The sequence below is a fragment of the Harpia harpyja genome, chromosome 3 (assembly GCF_026419915.1).
Source record: "Harpia harpyja isolate bHarHar1 chromosome 3, bHarHar1 primary haplotype, whole genome shotgun sequence".
Classification (NCBI taxonomy): Eukaryota; Metazoa; Chordata; class Aves; order Accipitriformes; family Accipitridae; genus Harpia; species Harpia harpyja.
In genome coordinates this window covers 82,153,402-82,171,025 of record NC_068942.1, presented here as the reverse complement: position 1 = coordinate 82,171,025, position 17,624 = coordinate 82,153,402, and the positions used below count along the sequence as shown (strand labels likewise).

At 38.0% G+C, this 17,624-nt stretch overlaps 1 protein-coding gene across 2 annotated transcripts in view; it reads left to right on the top strand.

Moving 5' to 3' along the window:
* Positions 1-17,624, top strand: part of FANCM (FA complementation group M) — a 78,688-nt gene that overhangs the window by 42,404 nt on the left and 18,660 nt on the right. For both annotated transcript variants that reach the window (XM_052783690.1, XM_052783692.1), the window contains 2 exons: positions 5,286-5,443; positions 6,058-6,210. In XM_052783690.1, coding sequence (XP_052639650.1) covers positions 5,286-5,443; positions 6,058-6,210 — 311 coding nt within the window. The remainder of the gene's footprint in view (positions 1-5,285; positions 5,444-6,057; positions 6,211-17,624) is intronic.

Genomic DNA, 17,624 nt, shown 5'->3' with positions numbered 1-17,624 from the left:
TTCTATACAAAATCTGGTTTTGAGCTTTAACAGTCAGGCTTTATGTTTTTATTAACACAAGAAACGTACGTCTTGTACCTTTGTAAATGACAATAAAACAGAAATGCTTGAAAACTAAAGGAATGTGAGGAGAGGAAAAAGAGAAATCAAGGGTAGGATATTCATGAATTGCACACACCCTTGGAGGAAAACTAATCTAAAAAGAGAAATGGCTCTTTAGCTGATGCAGTTACATAGCACCGAAATGCTCAGTAAACTGAACAAAATTATAAGATAGGAAGAAAGAGCTAAGTTTTGTAAATACTTGGAAACTGTCATGCTCAATCTCTTTGGTTAAGTGCCTTCTGTAAAGACCAATAGCAACTTCTTGAAAGAAGAAACTCCTAAAGGCCTTGGGAAACTTTGTATTTCAGTATCTGAGTAGTTAGACTTTAGAGTTAGTGGTTTTTAAAATGCTTTTGATCACAAAAATTCTTATTATCAAAATCTACATCTGATCTCTTTCCACACACCATCCAGGGCAAACAAAAGGCTGACCATAGAAAGGGGAAGCAAGCTATGAAATCAGGCAGAAAAAAATCAGCTTCCCTTTTGGCCTCCAAAACAGCTCATACTATTTCCCATTTTGCAGGGTAGAAATGTAATGGGGAAGAATTAGTATCAGCAGAGCAATCTGTACATGCTATTGTCAGCTCAGACTCTTTGTAAGTATGCATGTGCTGCAGACACAGCTGTGACACAGTTGTGATGATGCTCCTGATCATGACATTTCCCCTTATGCCTCTGGAGCCTTCTGTAAGGCATGCTTATCTGGGTTTTGTGCACAACCGAGGTGGTGGCCAGTGAGGAAAACCAAGGATGGAATAAACAGACACAACTTGCAAGAAAATAAGCAGAGCAAAACATGGAAGTAAAATAATCATTTTGGAACGTTTGGAAGCCTGTCCTAGAAAATAGAAATGAGAGGCAGTAAGTGCATAAAGAAGATAATATGCTGAACATATTTCCTGCTGAGGGAATAGCACTTCAAAGGCTGTAATTACCAGGTTCCTTTTGTGTGAAATAGGTTAGCAGCTGCCACAGTTGAAGTACATAGTGTGCGTGGAGGTCTATCAGTTGCTGAAGATGAACATGATTGACTGCCCATCTTGCAAACAAGTGTTACATGAGCGCGAGTTATTGAGCACCAGCTTTATGTGTTGAAGTTCCCTTCATTACTGTATGAAGCAAGTGGCTGTTTCTGATTTTAATGATATTCAAGATAAATCTCAAAAAGAAGAGAAAGGCCTTTATTTTTTGCATTTTCTTCTCTCCTTATTTCAGTGCCCCCTTCCGCATTAGAAAATTGAAAAAACTAGCAGTGATGAATAAGCTGTGTGCGTTCTTACTTAGGCTTTCTTACTTTTCATTTGTTCTTGAGGTTCAGTTGATCTTCAGGTTTATCCATGGAAGAATACATGTGCACAGAAATTGCACAGAAATTGCAGTATCATGGGCAGAAGTATTGTAGTAATTTCAAGCATTCTCCTTCTTTTCTTGTAAAAATTAAATTGTTCTTCTTGATTCAATTTCTATTAATTTTGCACTGTCTTTCCACTTCAGAACCTCTTTCATAAATTTTATCTGTTTGTCAATACCAGAAGGAGGACACCTTATTCTTGTCTTGCCCTATCACTAACTGTGTTCTTCAGTTGTATGAGCTTTTCTTGAAAAAGCACAGCAACAAGAGCAAAAATCCCATTACCTGGCAGTCCTCTTATATTGTTTCTTCCAATTTGAGATTCTTTTCCCTCTAGGGGTTTTTTTTTTTGGTTGGTTTTTTTGTTTGCTTGTTTTTTAAAGAGCTTGCTGAAATTGAGTAGCATAGTAGTAAGTGCAGTAAAATCAAAAAACGTTTAAGAAAAAATAGTTTTGCGCTTAAAATGGCTTGGACTCATTGGAAGAAAAATCTCTGAACAGATATCTTTGGAGACAGCTCATATGTTTTATACTTATCTTTTTTTACTTTATAAAATGAGAATAACTATCCCACAAGATAATTGAAAAGGTGAAAGTGCTGAAAGATCTGTATGATCATCTCTAACATTATTATCTTTGCAAGTTCTCTGCCAATCTCCCCACTCTGTGAGAGGTATGAAACCACAATAGGCATGGCAAAAAATAGCTAACGTGCATTAAAATGTGCTCTTCCTGTACCTGTTGTTCCTGGTAGCTGAATGTCATTTTAAGCTATCAATAATTTGTTCTTCTTTTTGCATTGCATTTATCTAGATGGAATCTCACTTTGTTAATTCTTCTCCTGGTTCTTCACAATTACTCTACTCCCCCCTTTTCAGATTGTATCAATTTTGAGTTGTCCATAGCTGTGTTTTTTGTTTGATTTTACAATTTCACGTTATTTCTTTAATTGCTGTTTTTATCTTACTGATGCGAACTTCTTTTACTGTCTTTTTCTAAAATATACCAATGCCTTCTTTAGTCTTTAGACCTTTGTGGGTTTTTTTATGCCTTTCCAGTTGCCCATGCCTTTTAATGTACTTGTGGCAAGGGCTTTGGATGGCTGATAAATTTTCTGAGTTCATCTCCTATTTGAATTAAACATGCGTAATAATACACATTACCTTCTCGAGTGGTTGTCAGAAAACTATGGAAATACTGCAGAAGACTGCTGTTTTCAGGGTTTATTTTCTTTGAAAAAACCCAGTTAATCAAGGATGTATTTATGCACATGTACTTTACTTTCTTAAATTCATATTTCTCGTCCTAACAATACCCGTGTTGTGGGTTACACCTTTCATCGTTTTCAGGATGATAGCTACACAAAATTTTCTTAGTAAGGTGGTGGGGTTTTTTTCAACTTATTTCAGCTACACCTATTTTGAGTTATTTTTTTCAGCCAGTGACATGGTTTCTCCAAAATACCAATTGTATCTTCTTCTCTAGTCATGCCTGCCCCAAACAAGCTGCTTGTGCTTTGTATGGGAGCATTAATATCAATTTTACTGGCTAAAAGTGACTTCAGCAGCAATATTGTGCTTGTTGCTTTACCTGTAATTCTCCCCTGTCCACTTCCCTCTCCCACATACACACACTTCTGGTAAAGGAAACAGTATTCTGTGCTGGCAGTGAATAATTTCTTAAGTAAACCAGCAAAACCTTTGGACAGTTGAAGTTTCTTTTGCACCAGCAGCTTTCTTCATAGTGAGAAGAGGGACAGTTTATACTCAGAAACAGAAGGCCCAGAGCTTTGGGAAGTATCTGTTACTGAATTTTGCCAGCTGCTGGAGGCCTTCATGCCTGTATAGTGTTGCACCATCTATTACTTGGGCAGATGGTATTGCAGGATCCTCTTGTCTTTGTCAGAAGGAGTTGTCCTCTACAGCTGTAACACAGAGAACTAAGTCATCTGTTGTTCTTGGTGTTTCCCTGGACATGTCTGGATGGCAACAGTTTTCCTGAGCTGCTCAAGAAAGTTCTGGTACACTGTCTGGACAATCATCTTCAAGAGCAAGAGGGAACCCAAACTAGATCTGTTTGTCTACGAAGTTTTTTGCTGGTGCCCACTTTTTCCTATCTAAAAACTTGCTGTTTGAAAATGCATTCTTGGTTCCTTGGTAGGCCATCTTTTTGCTTCTTGGTTATGAAGATAAGTCTTAAGTGAGGCAGTAGAAGTCACTTTGGAATGACCAACAGCGTTAGATTTTGGTTACAGCTGAGGACTCTTTCTGGCCTTTCCTTTCTACCTTGTCCAGGCAACACTGTCCAGAACTGCATGCTAATCCAAGATTGACATATTCTGTCTTGGTGTGTGGGTGCTGGATATTAACTGCTAGAGCAGACCTAATACTTCACTGTTCTTATAAACAACAGGAAAGGCTGTAAGATATGCCTTTCTGATAAGCGTTCGTAATTTTCTTTTCCTTCAGGTCTCTCTTTTTTCCTCCTCTTCTGGGTCCTTGAACTGTGTGTTGGCTATAAAGGAGTGTAATGTTTCCTAGACTTGAGTCAAAAATATTTTAGTAGCACTATTGATCTTCTGGTTTGTTTTTTTTTAATAATGGCCTTAAACTTCAGTGTTGGTTAGCTTTTTCCAGCTGTGAAAGACTTTTTCTGAACAAGACTTGAACCTAGTACTCTGAACTCTGAGGGATCTGTTTTTGAGTCTTGAATCAACATTGTCACACCATCCTGTAGAGACACAGTCTCTGGCAATTGTAACTTGAGAGGATTGAGGGATACAGGCAGATTCCTCCCATGTGGCATTAATTCAGAATAGGGTGTTGACTGCAGATTCATCCCAAATCCTGTCTGCAGAGTCATTGTCAAATTAACTTAATTATTTTTCTCCAAGCTTCATACAGCTGGGCTAAAAGCAATCACATTCTTAACATGCTCTTAACACTCATTCTTTGGATGTTACTTTGCTATTCACACTGATGACTGTTTTGAGGGATTTGGCATTTTTTTGGATAGTGGTGGTATCAAGGCTTGCTGTCAGACTGCCAAAAATGACTCCATTTCTTCTTCATCACTGGAGTGTAGTCGCTCAGAGCAAAGCACCACCAGGGCCTTGTCTTCAGCAAGCTGCCATATGAGCATTTTGGCTTTATCTAGCATTGGTGCTCACAGGTGCCCTATACTTCCTACTTGCAGTTATGAGTCTGAATAAAACTGATGAGCCTCTTTTTTCTTTCCCTGCTCCTGGGGAATTTTCATAATACTTTTGTTTCTGCCCTCTTATTCACGTGCATGACCTTAACAGAGGAGATTGATTCAAAAAATGACTAAAAAATATTTTTGTCATAACAAATTAATGTTGCTTTCCAGTATTTAAAGAGTAACTATAAAAAAAAAAAAAAAGAAGAAAGGGGAAGAAAAAAAAAAAAGCACCGTTACTTGCAGTTTGTTCCCCAAGGTCTCTAAGACAGATGGTTAGCAATTCGAGCCATATGATTTCCCTGTTTGCTATACTGTCATCAGGGCCTGTAGGTATTTGATAGACATATTTCTCTCTATTTATAACTGTCTGGCTATCTATATCTTTGTATCTTTGTGATGCCTTCCCCCAAAACAATCATTTCATAGCTAGATTTATCCATAATTCTAACATACAACACTGTTTTGATACTTGTTTCTGACATCAGATTCTCTACATCTGGTTTTGCTTGTGGCACAGAGAAAGTATTTTTTCTTTTAGTTGGTTTCATACAAAGTTGTTTTTATTCTGTGTATCCTTTTTCTTAGAGTAGGTAACATTCTCTTGTTATTGTTTTTCTCCCCCATAGGCAAAAAGCAAATACATGGTCATGAGAGCTGGTCTCTCTTGCCTGAGGAATATGAAATATGGGACAGACTTTACAGGATTAAGGAAAGTGATGGAGTAAAGGAACTGATATTGCCTCAAGTTCCATTTGAAACCTTAGAAAACTTGGAAGAAATATCAGTGAGTTTAACCTAAATGTAATATTTCCTTTGACATGAGTCTTAAAGGATACCCTGGGTAACAAAGTTAACTGTGAATTTGAAGGAGGTCTGTATTAAAAATGCAATTTGTGGAATTATATGTAGGGTTTTGAAGTTAAGAATTTAGGAATTAGGTGTTTGAAATGGGTCTTTGAGGTTAGGTCTGTAAATTAAAAATACATTAAAAAGTCTTTCAGTATCCATTAAGTTCCATTCCTATTTCTAAGAATTCCATGCAGGATGCTGTATTCATGATGGTATTGTATCCATGCTTTTTCATCCCCGAGTTTATATAACTATAAAAGTGTTACTGAAAGAAAAACCTCAAGTTTTACAAGCTCTTTTCTGATTCAGAGAAAAAATTTGGAGCTTTTGTGTCATTTCACCACTTAAAACAACCTGTCTTCCATGAAAAGCCATGACAACACAAAGCATGGAATTGTTTTTATTTTAGACCAGACTTAAATCTTTGTGATGTTTAGATACTTCTCTGCATTCAGAGTATTTATTGTCCTTCACAGAGAAGTGGACATTGGTTTTGCTAAACAATTTCTTGACTAAAATCTCCTTGCCAATCTTAATTTCAAACTGCAGAAGCATGAAGAGGAGGCAACTCATGAGCTTTCTTTGTCTGAATGGAGAATTTGGCAGAATCGTCCTTTTCCTACATCTATGGTTGATCACTCAGATCGTTGTTACCATTTTATCAGTGTTATGGAAATGATAGAACTGATGAGACATGAACAGGTAAGGTGTTTACATTTGGGTGGCTATAAACATGCACAAGTATTTAATGCACAATTAGAGTATTTAAAAAATAATGAGTGCTTTAGTTTTGTCTGATCAGCTGAAACAAAAAGTGGGGAAGTGTTTGCATGGGGCTAAGTGGCTAAGTTAGGCATTGTGACATGAATACTGTGTATTTCATTTTGTTTCAAAATGTGTCCCACTGGTATTCTGTAATTCTTAATCTTTTCCATGGAAGTTGTTTAAAAACAATTAGTGTTTTCCTACGCAGGAAAAAAAACTACACCCATAAATCATTCTTTTTTTAATGGAACTGAGTATCAATTTTTTACAAAAAGTCATTAAATACAAGAACTGTATCCGTCAAGGACCAAAGTCACCAAGAGAGGTATTAGAACTGTTGCAGAGTGTAACAGGAATTGGAAATAATTTTGTGTCGTGTATGTACAGCAAATTCATCCCATAAAAATGATGCAGGAATGTATTGCATGTTTTAAGGTGGTTGTGTTTTGAGGCTTTTTGGTTTGTTTTCTGTGAAAGCTTTAATTAAAACCTAATTGCTTGTAAGAATTAAAGAATAAGAGCAGGGCAGTCAAACAAACATGGACGAAAACCATTTGGGAGATGAGAATTTTGTTTACTAAGAGTTATGGATAGCAGATATGCCTTTATAATGAAAGGCACATACAAGAGAATGTGTGTAGAGGTGGATCTGTTGACAGTACCTGAAGACTTCAGTTGTTCACCACACTATTTTTTCCTCTGGTTTAGCTCTTCTATGTTCCACACATACTGCTTTTTAGTGTGTTGAAGTTTTCTAGGTCATCAGAATCTGTTGCTAAGCGGCCAGAGTTTCCTGAATAACTAGACTAATCAAGGAGGAGAATAGAGACATTGTAGTTGTACTCCTTGCTAGGAAAGTGTATTAATGGGAAGTTGTAAATAGACTTTCAGAGCTAAGATAAGCTTTTCCACTTCGTCACAGAACAACGGCATTCTTGACTTCTTTGGGAGTCTGTGTTCCCAAGCTAGGGTTGAGAACACACTGCCAGAGAGAGAGGACTTTGGGGAGAGTTCAGGTATAGAGAGTCGAAGGAAGTAAAGAGGTAAAAAAATGGTTAAAAAATTTAGAATTGCTCTTCTAATTGAGGATTTCCTTCCCCACCACCAAATCAGGCACTTGAAGTATTTGTGACTTAAGTTCCTTTTGTGAAAGTGTATTAATACCAGAAGTCTGTTCAGGTTCCCAAGCACCTTCAAAATTGTAGATGCTAAGCCAACATCTGGCACCCTTAAGAAAATTTACAGAGCAAATTTGTTAGTCACCAAGCAAGTCTTCAGTCTTCTCCCCCAAACTCTGCCAAAGTAGGTGCCAAAAATTATAAGCAAAGCAGAGTGTCAAATACTTGCTTTCACAAGTGAGCTTTTACAAAACTTTTACAGAGCTAGGTCTGCCTACTGTCCCTCACAGGAACGAGACAGCCCAGCTCACCTACCCCTGCTCTGTACTGTGTGGTGAACAGAGAGGATGTCCCTTCAACAGGTGGGACCCAAAACTATGGCTTTTGACATTGTGGTCATCACTTTACATTTTGCTTAGCTCTGATGATGACTATCCAGTGTAGGCAGGGTGTGTAGTGCTGCATTCTCTGTGTAGTGCTCTGCTCAGAAATCATGCTGCTCTGTGCCGTAATAGCACATGCGCTCTCTCCCCAAGTACTTCAGAGCAGTCCTGCGTACAGCACAATGCGGTGCCGCAAAAAGTCTGCAAACAGTCTTGGAAAATGCTGGAAGATCTGCATCAGAAAGGAAGGGATACAGCTATTAATTGATAACAAGTGATAAACAGTTGGCTTTCACTATTTCTAATTTAACAGCTAAATGTCAGCTTAATCATGGTACATTGTAAGTAATGCTCTTGCAGTCAAAAGACTGGGACTGCCTGTTATCTCATTCAGCTGCCTCCCAGCTCAACATTTCAGGCATTATCAGGATTGATTTCCAGCCAGCTTTCTCTGATCTGTCTTAACTAGTCTTAGGTGGAGACGCTGAACTTCTTCCTCATCAGTTAGAGGAGAAATCATAATTGAATGTCACTGGCATGCTGAAAACACCTTCTAACGACTCCACTGAATATGAGAGGTTACAACATGACACAGCACTCCACCCTGTTGAATTCTAGAGAAAAATAAAGCACTAGCAGTAACTCTGGCCACGTCTGACAAGGCAGAAGCTGTAATCGGCACTGACACCCGGTTTTTAAACTTCAGTGGTTGTTGGCCTCTTTCTTATATCTAAACCAAATTGTCAATGTTCAAGGACATCAAAGCTTCACCATAATTGTTTCACAAAAAGCAAAGATGCAATGTGTCTTAATTTATTTTGTCAGCACTGACAGTGATTTCTCGTATGTGATTTTTTTCTTAAGTCATCCTTGACTTCTCTGAAAGGCATTGCTAGTCTTCCCAAGACAGGATATGTTCCCACTGAAATTCACCAAAGAGATGGGAAGTGAATGATGTATGTTATCTTCACAGTGGAATCACCTTGGAACAGTCACTGCACTGTGGCAGTCCTTAGTCATCAGATAGATTACACCAGCAAAAACTTGTTGCCCTGCAATTCAGAAGAGAACAATCTTCCCTGTTGCTAACATGAGAGCACATGGGAGTGTGGGGCAGGTGGTTTTGGTTTCCTGTTACTACCAGTCTTGTCCTCATTCAGTCTTCCTACAGCTTCAATTCTGGTGAATCAGAAAACGCATACGGAGAAAAATGGGTATAATTATACAGTAAATCAGACCAAAGAACCTTTCAGTGTAAAATATTTTTCTAAAAAATATCTGTTCTAAACCATTTCTGTCAGTGAATGCTGCTTTGAGGGCCATCACTATTAATGTACAGCAGTTCAGTTTGGACCTGTGGAGCTCTCTGGTCCAGTCCAGGGCCCATGTACATCAGGTGTCTGGGCCCTCAACAAGTCAAGCCTTCAGGATCTCCAGGGCTGGAATCCTACAGCTTCCCTGGGCCCCTGGTTCAGTGTTTGATCATCCTCACAGTGAAAAAATTTCTCCCAATACGTAATTGAAATTTCCCTTGTTTCATGTTGTGCCCATTAACTCTGGTCTTGGTGTACCTCCAGGAAGCCTGGCTCTGTCTTCCCTCTGCTCTTACACTAGATAAAGATGGTAATAAGATCCTCTCTTCTTAAGACTGAATAGAGTTCCCTTGTCTTCCCTTGTACATCCTTGTGTTCCAGCCCTGTGACAGTTTTGGCCGCCTCTGCTAGACTTGATCCAGTCCAAGATATTTCTTGTACTGGGGGCCCAAAACTAGACTAAGCACTCCAGATGTGGTCTTGCAGACGATGAACAGAGGAGAATAATTGCTTCCCTTGCCCTGCTGGTGGCTGTCTTGCTAATGGAGCCTGGGTGCGATCGTCTTTGTTGCCACAAGGGCACACTGCTGTTTCATTTTTCTGTCGTGAGGTTTCTGTCATCCTGTTGAGGACCCTCTGGACAGCTACCCTGCCCTCAAGCATGTCACCTGCTTCCCTTCACCTGATATCATCTGCAAACTTACTGAAGGTGCACTCTGTGCTGTAGTCAAGGTCAGTAATAAAAATTTTAAACACCAAAAGCCTCTGAGAAACATTCCTAGCAGCTAGCCACTGTCTGGACTTCATACCAGTCCTCAAAACACTTCAATCATGGTGGTCCAGCCAGTTTTCCACCCACCCTTATTGACCACTTCTGTGTCAGAACCCTTGCTAAAGTCAAGGTAAACAACATCCACTGCACTTCTCTTGCCCACAAAGCTGGTTAACATCTTCATTAAAAAGCAGTCTTGAATTCTTCATCCCTATGCATTCTGTATGCTTGTTGGGATATTCTCTTGAAAGCTTGAATGTTTTCTTACTAGTTTGATTAGAAGTTTGTACTTTAAACTTAAAATTAGAACAAATATAACATCCATGTAGCACTCTAATTTCACACATTTAGATTTTCCTTATGATATAATATTCCCAACACTATTGCATATAAAATTGTTCGCATCAGGATCTTTCAAAAATCAAGCAAGCTTTTCTAAAAACTGGTTATGCCATGTTGCCCATAGCTAGACCTATGGGGACACACGGATGGTTTACTTCAACAGTAACTACTACGCTGATTTTTTTTTGTATTGTAGAGTGCTTGTTAGAAGAAAATATTAATTAAAAAAATGCAAAAGTAGAGCAAAATTAAAGAAACTTAGAGATTTGTAGGCAATGTTTTGAACTTCTGCACACCTACTAAGGTATGTTTATATAGATGGGTATATCTTGGCTGTATTCCTGACTCTGATGCTGTGTAGGTATGAGCAGCTGTGTGAGCGAAATACCTCCGACTGAAAGAACTGCCTGGGTTTGCAAGTGCAGGGCTATGCAACACCGGCCCCATGCGTTTTTCGCCGCTGTATTTTCATGAGCAGTTCAGCATAAAATTGGGAAAACCATGAGGTTTAAAATCATGTTTTTCTGCCAGATTTGAATTTAACCCTCTTTAGTGTCCTGCCCCGTTTCGCAGCAAGACCCCACTGATGCATTGTGCTTGCTCAAGGTACAGGCAGTTCAGGGACAGGACTGCTGCTGCCTCCTGCATTAGCTTAGCATACTTGTGCTGTGGCTGGATTAATGTGTCTCCAGGCACATTACGTGTACTTAATATATAGCACACAGATTGAGATGGTCTTCAAGCTTGGTGTTTTACAGACTACTTTGACGTAGGCATTCTTGGTGGAGATTGCTTCTATAGCAAGTTAAAACTTTCAGAAGATTTGCTTTACCGTAGTGTTTAGATGTGTTTTGAAATTGTAGGAAGCATTGTTATTAAACAGTAGCATAGCATAAAGGGATGTTGCTCCAGCCCCTGGGAAATTTACCTTTAGCAGAAATTAAGCCTATAAAAATCTACCTAAAGTGTTAGTCTTATATGGAAAATAAGTGGATGGAAACAGTAATTGTTTTAGCAGTGGCTCAAAGGTTTTTGCATGTATGTACTGTACATCCAAGTTCCTACTATAAATATTATATTGCCAAATATACCACTGCTAATCTGTCTGACGTTAATTTACAGTTCTTAATAGCAGAGGGATTTAAGATAAATAAGTCAAAGCTATTTCCTTAAATAACTGAGATTGATCTTCAAACCACAGTGCTATTGATTTATTTTTTTACCAATGGTTAAAATACAAAACCAGGAAAATCATTATTTTACTATTAATAACCAAATGATCTGGAAGTTTCTGATGAAACTAATTATTTCTTGGGAAGAATCTCATTTGGAGATTAGTAATAACTTAATATGAGCCAGCTCAGGAGTTATTTGTGTGTTCTTTGTGGGTGTGTTCTTTTCTATTACAGAAGAAAGCTCAGGAGTTCACTGATGTGTAGCTTTCCTTTCCTTGTACTCATTCAATGATTCCAAGAAACCTCCGATGCAGTTGTGTTTTGCATAATAGATTTTAAAAAGTCAATTAAAAGGCTTAGATATTTTTAAATAGATGAAGTGAAAATGTTTGGAAAAGAATTTTTGTATTGTATTTATATGCTGTTAGCAACTTAGAGAAGAAGTTGGCACAATCAAAAGAAAATAAAAAAGTAAAAGAAATCCCAAATATGAACCCTGTGACAGGCACATCCACTGCAGAAAAGCCTTTAATGCCCGTGTGGCTTTATTACTACAGCAATGAGAACTGGGCAGATGGGATTGGATTTTCTACTAGCTACAAGCAGGGATTTTTTGTGTAACATGGTAACAAATCAAGTTGTCCTTATGCAAAATAATTCAATAGCTTTTAAGCATTTTTAAAAATTAAACTGTACTGTTTGGAAACAAGGTCAGGGCAAAGTAATCATTTTTATTGAAATGATATTTGTCCAAGTTTCTGAGGATAAGTAACAGGAAATATTGAAGTGCAAGTGCATTTTTTTTTTTTCTGGGAGGTAGGCATTTATTAATGACTTTTTAAAAGTTGCAATGTGTCAAATGTAGGAGGATGACTATGGTTTTCCATTTCCCACTTCAAAGTTGGCAGTGTGAAGTTAGATTAATTATTCTCCCTAGAAAGACAAAAGAAAACCCAAAGATTCTCATTAGGATTGTCTCTCTTTCTCACCCCAAGTAATCTCTGATACCAAACACCTTGGGAGACAAGGTTTAGAAGATGAACCTGGAACAACTGCCACCAAGGTTGCCTTGAAGGTTTCATTGGATGAAATGCCTGACAGCAGGGAAAATGTTCCCAGGATACCCTAAAATTCAAAAGAACATGAAAAGTCTTTCCGTGATTTTTAAAGTTTTAAATCAGGCATGTTTGGGGGGAAAAATGCAGTGTTTCCAGCCAGCTGTGACTTTTTTTCCCAGGAGACACTGAATGCAAAATTAAAAATGGTTCGAATAAGGACAATGAAATATTTTAATTTTTGTTTTAGACCCTCATTGCCAGTAGTATGTCTCTGGTTAAAATCCTGATCTGAGATGTGGCAAGACTTCTTCCCTAGCCAGCAACAAATAATTTAAGACGGCAAGTGACGTTTAGTTATAGTGTTTATGACAGGTGGACTAATGCATCTGTGGAACTGCTGGCTTGAACTGTGGGATGCTATTTATTGTTTGGGCACTGAATTTGGCTTAAACAGCAGAGAACAGAAAAATCAAAGCAAATACTCTGTCTTGGGATTCTCAAAAGAAAGCTGTGCAGAGGTGGCCCAGCTTGTTCTTTATTCTGGAAAAACCCAACAGGAGCATGCTTCCTAGCGTGAAGGTGGAAGGATGTTTGTTTTGTTCTTAGACGGTAAGGCTGCCAGGGAGAACCTGCAAGACCAAGAATCTCAGCTCTCCAATTAAAATAGTTTCTTTGTGCCATATTGATTCTTCTGATCTTGTTGCCAATTGATTTGAGTCTGAACGCTGACACCTGGTTTAGATTGTTCAGACCTTTAATTGCAGGTGCTTTCTGTTTTTTTAACGATTTAATGTTTTAAAACATGGTTTTATGCTCACAGTGAGAATGGAGAAGAGTGATTAGGCAAAGGACTGTGGGGTGTCAGCCATGTGCAAGGAACAAGGGGATTGAGCAGATTGTGTGGCACCTGGAAGGGCTTAGCTCTGTTAATTTGATAGGCTATCTACCGTGTTTAGGGGTGAGGCAGTGTTCCTGTATAATGCTGCATGGAAGCCTCGCCTAGCCCTTGTGCCACAGGTTCAGGCATACCAGCCAGAAATATTCTTTCCGCCCAATGTAAGTGATCTCAGCTTTCTGGAAGATGTGCCATATTATTACATCTTATGGCAACCAAATAAAATATCAAGTATGTGATATAAGGTTGCCAACTGAAATCTACAGACAAGAGGAACTTCATGTGCGTTCTGTGGTACAGTATATATAACACCATTGTATACAACTGCCTGCCTTTTGTGGCTTTTTATTGCTAATGTATGTACTCTGATCTCCCTCCCTGCTGTCAGTAGAGTAGTAGAGAACGTATCGATTCTGGCTACTTTTGACTTTTGTTGGTTTTGTTCCATTGTTATTTTATTTGTTTAGGGGTGTGTGCATGTGTACAGTAATTTCACATTTAGGTTTCCGGATTTAAAGTAGTTGTATGCTGTTTTTCACAAACTGTCAAAATATTTATGTACGTGAATAATTGGTTAGTTGTTCCTTAGGCTCTTACAGAAGACTGATTTGGCAAAACTTTTCCAGGAAGTGTGCCAAGTGTAAACTGGCAATCCATTTGTATTGTCTTGGAACTCTTGCAGGAGCTACTATGCACCAAATGTCTTTGAAGATACTATTTATGTTTTGAGAGGGGATAATATTTTAAAATTGTTTTTAATATTATAATAAAGCACTGGTGACAAAGTTTAGTGCAATATAATCACATTTATTTAGAACACTGAACTGATACTATAGTTGAAAAACTGCTTTTAGATGCACCAGTCCTGCTACCTGCTTGGATATACCTGTTGCTGCTTGTATTTTTAGTATTGGCATGGAAATGCAGTAAGCTTAGGAAATTATTATGGTCACTGGGATTCAGGCATGTTTTGCTATCCATATTTTCATGGAAGTTACATATCGGTATCCAGGTCATTGCTGTATATCTCCCTGTAGTGTGGTGGGTCTCCCCCCTCCCCATATATTTCTGAAGTACTTAGCACGGGGACATCCCAGGCTAAGGAGGTCAAATAGCAAATGTCAGCTTTCACCTATCTATGATGTCAGATAGCAGAACAATCTGCAGTTACCAGGTCAGACATCTCTAGTACTAACTAGCTATCACTTCTGTCTAGGAAGTTTTATAAAATAAGTAGTTACTAAACCATAGATAAATTTATTTTCTTACTCTTCATATGTTCTTGAACATTCACTCTTGCCTCTGTAGCCTCTTTAATGATGTCTGTTCCCATAATTGCTAGGGTACATACCCCATATTTTGCTAATAAAGGTTCCTTTTTAGGGATCTTTTGAGTGTTTTTATTGTGTAGCTGTGTTTGCTGTATAGCCAGATACTCTCTCAAATTAGAGTATCACAAAATAAGTACAAGCAGATAAATGAATAGTAGCCAATTGCTACTAAGCAGGAGCAGATGGTAGCTCTTCAAGAATTCCCAGCTGCTTAGATGAGCCTGGGTGTTGCAGGAGTAGGTGTCAGACACTGACTTGGGATTTGAAGAAGGGTGTTGGGTGGCTACATGAGAGAGAGTTTGTGATTCATTCCAGGCAAGCTGCATGAAAGCAAAAAAGCAACAGAATTAGTAGATACATCAATAATGTGATACTGAGAAATATCACAGCTTTTGTAGAAGGAAATTGTGGTTTCTATGTCCCTTAGGCTTCTTTCATGAATCAACTAAATGTATTTTTAAGGGTCATCTGATACAATATACTTGAACTTCCCAAAAGAGTTTTTGACGGTTCCTTCCCCTAGAGTCTCTTCTGGAAACTAAGCAATCGTGGAATAGGAAGGATTGATTATTCTGGTCATTAACCAGTTACTGAAAGGTATAAATAATGGCCTGTACTCAAATGGCAGGGAGGTTAGCAGTGAAATCACATAAGCATAAAAATTTTTTAACCTATTTGTAAATGGTTTGGAAAAGTGATCATTTTTACAGCAGTAAGAAATTATTTTTTGGTAATAAAAGTAGAGGATGGCCATAAAGAATTACAAAATTTCCTAAAGAATTAGCCTGTGAGCAAGATCTAAAAAGTTGGTGAATTAAATTCTGTACCACTAAGTTCAAGGTTGAATGAAAGAGAAAGCTGCCTTAGCCAGGAAAGAGTTGTTTTGGATACTTCTGTGTAAACATTAGTTTAATGATCACTGTTACTCAAAAAAGGGATTAGAATTTCAGAAATCAGTAGGAAAGGGATATAAAATAAAGCAGAAGAAAATTGTATGACAGTCAAAATATGTCATATGCCTGTATCTTGTATATGGTGAAAGTTCATCCATTGCCCTTAAGGTCATTGGTGTAGACGTAATTTTTAGCCAGTGTAAGCTCACATTAAGTAGCCTAGGCAGGCAGATGGACATGTTTTGGGGAAGGAGCATTTTATAATTTCTTTATTTCTATACTTTTCTCAATTCTTGATCAGATACAACACACTGGGTTAAAGTAGCCTTTGTCTGATAGCTGTGGGTGTTTGTCCTCTTGCATTCTTGTGCTTCAGTCTTGTTACTGGGCACTAATAAATACTATATAGTACATACTTTTATCTTAAACCGTTTCAGAGAGGAACATAGTATTTTACTGTCTACAGCCCAATTTGTCAAGCAGGTGAGCAGGATTCCTGAAAGGCAGAAGCTCTCTTTGTAGGAATGAGAGGAGCCGAGGAGGACTGCAAGCTTTGATTTCTCTATCCTCCAGAAGTCTTGGATTGCAATGGAAGTGCAGTTTACCTTCCTCAGCAAGTGTGTGTTAACATATCCAATATATTAAAAGCAATAATTATAGCCTAGGAGATATTTGTAAGCCTTAGAAAAGTGTTTGTGGGCAGTGGGGGAGAATGGTCATGGCTGAGAGCATTTGATGCACAGCATTTTATTGTCCAGAATACACTAAAGGGTGTCTTCTGCATGTTGAGGACCATGTGTGAGGGCAACACAAGGGTCTTCTCTTGAGTATTAAGGGACCGACTGATCACCTACAAGGAAAAAATTGTAACCACTTGTCATTCGAATAGATTGGAATATGCTGCTTTGGTATCTGCTCTACCTACTCATGCAAAATACTGTGTGAAAACCACCAGCCTGACTGCTGTAATTTTTGTTAATATTCATGCTAAAACATAAGTTAACCAGAAAATATACCCATGTGACTAACTATATTGGCAGTGTGGACTCCATGGGATTTAACACACGGTATGAAAGCTGAAAATCCAAAAGCCTTTCTTCCCTAGATCTAACCAAAAAAACTGTTCTGAAAATAGGTTCTGTGTTGTGCCAGAAAAGACTTAAATGTCAGTTGTTCATGCTGCTTTTACCTCTGTTTCAATCAAGCTTTTGATTAAAGAAGTTATAATTGTTAAAATCTAGACCTTATCTGTTTACAGACTTATCTTTTAATTTTTAAATAGCAAAATCAGCAAGGTTTTGGCAGGCATCTGAATCTCGTTAGCAAATGTACATCCAAAGCAGCTTACAAGGAGAGAGAGGTTAATTTTAATTTTGATAGTAGCTGCCTTAATTTTAAATGCTAGAAAACAGAGTGTGTGTGTGTGTGTATATACACATATATTTATATATTAGAAATGAAAATTTTAATATCTTAAGTTTACTCTTCCTTTTTATTTTCTATATTAAAAAACCTATTGCTTCTTAAACTGAATCAGTAATTCTAAGCAAGGTCATCGATTTAGTACAATACTGTAAGAGAGATCCCTTTTTTTCTACTCCTGCATGACCTATTTACTGAGTAGCTGGTACACACTAGAGCTTACTAGGTTATAGAAGAGCTTATCAGGTAATTTAAGATTCTACCAGTACACTTTCAGGCTAAAATGTGATAATTATAATTCTGTCCTTTCACTCCATCAGTATTAACTAGACTCACTAGGAGAAAGTATTTTGTTTGGGAGAAAGTATTTTGAATTACTAAGTTGAACTAGAACAGTTATATAACTCCATGTAAGCCTGAAATTAGGTTACTAAAGTTTGTCCTAGATGCTAAATTTGTCTTCTGGACTGTTGTCCTGGCACACAGCAGTTCTGCTAGACTTCCCCCCACGCTCGCTGGCAAGTTAAAACATAATTATAGGTATATGCAGTGGCCTAATGAAGTCCTTCAGTATAACAGCTCCTTGCTCCTCCTGTTTTCTGTGTTGTACTCAGTTACTTATCCATCCAAGAAATTTCCCTGTTTTGCT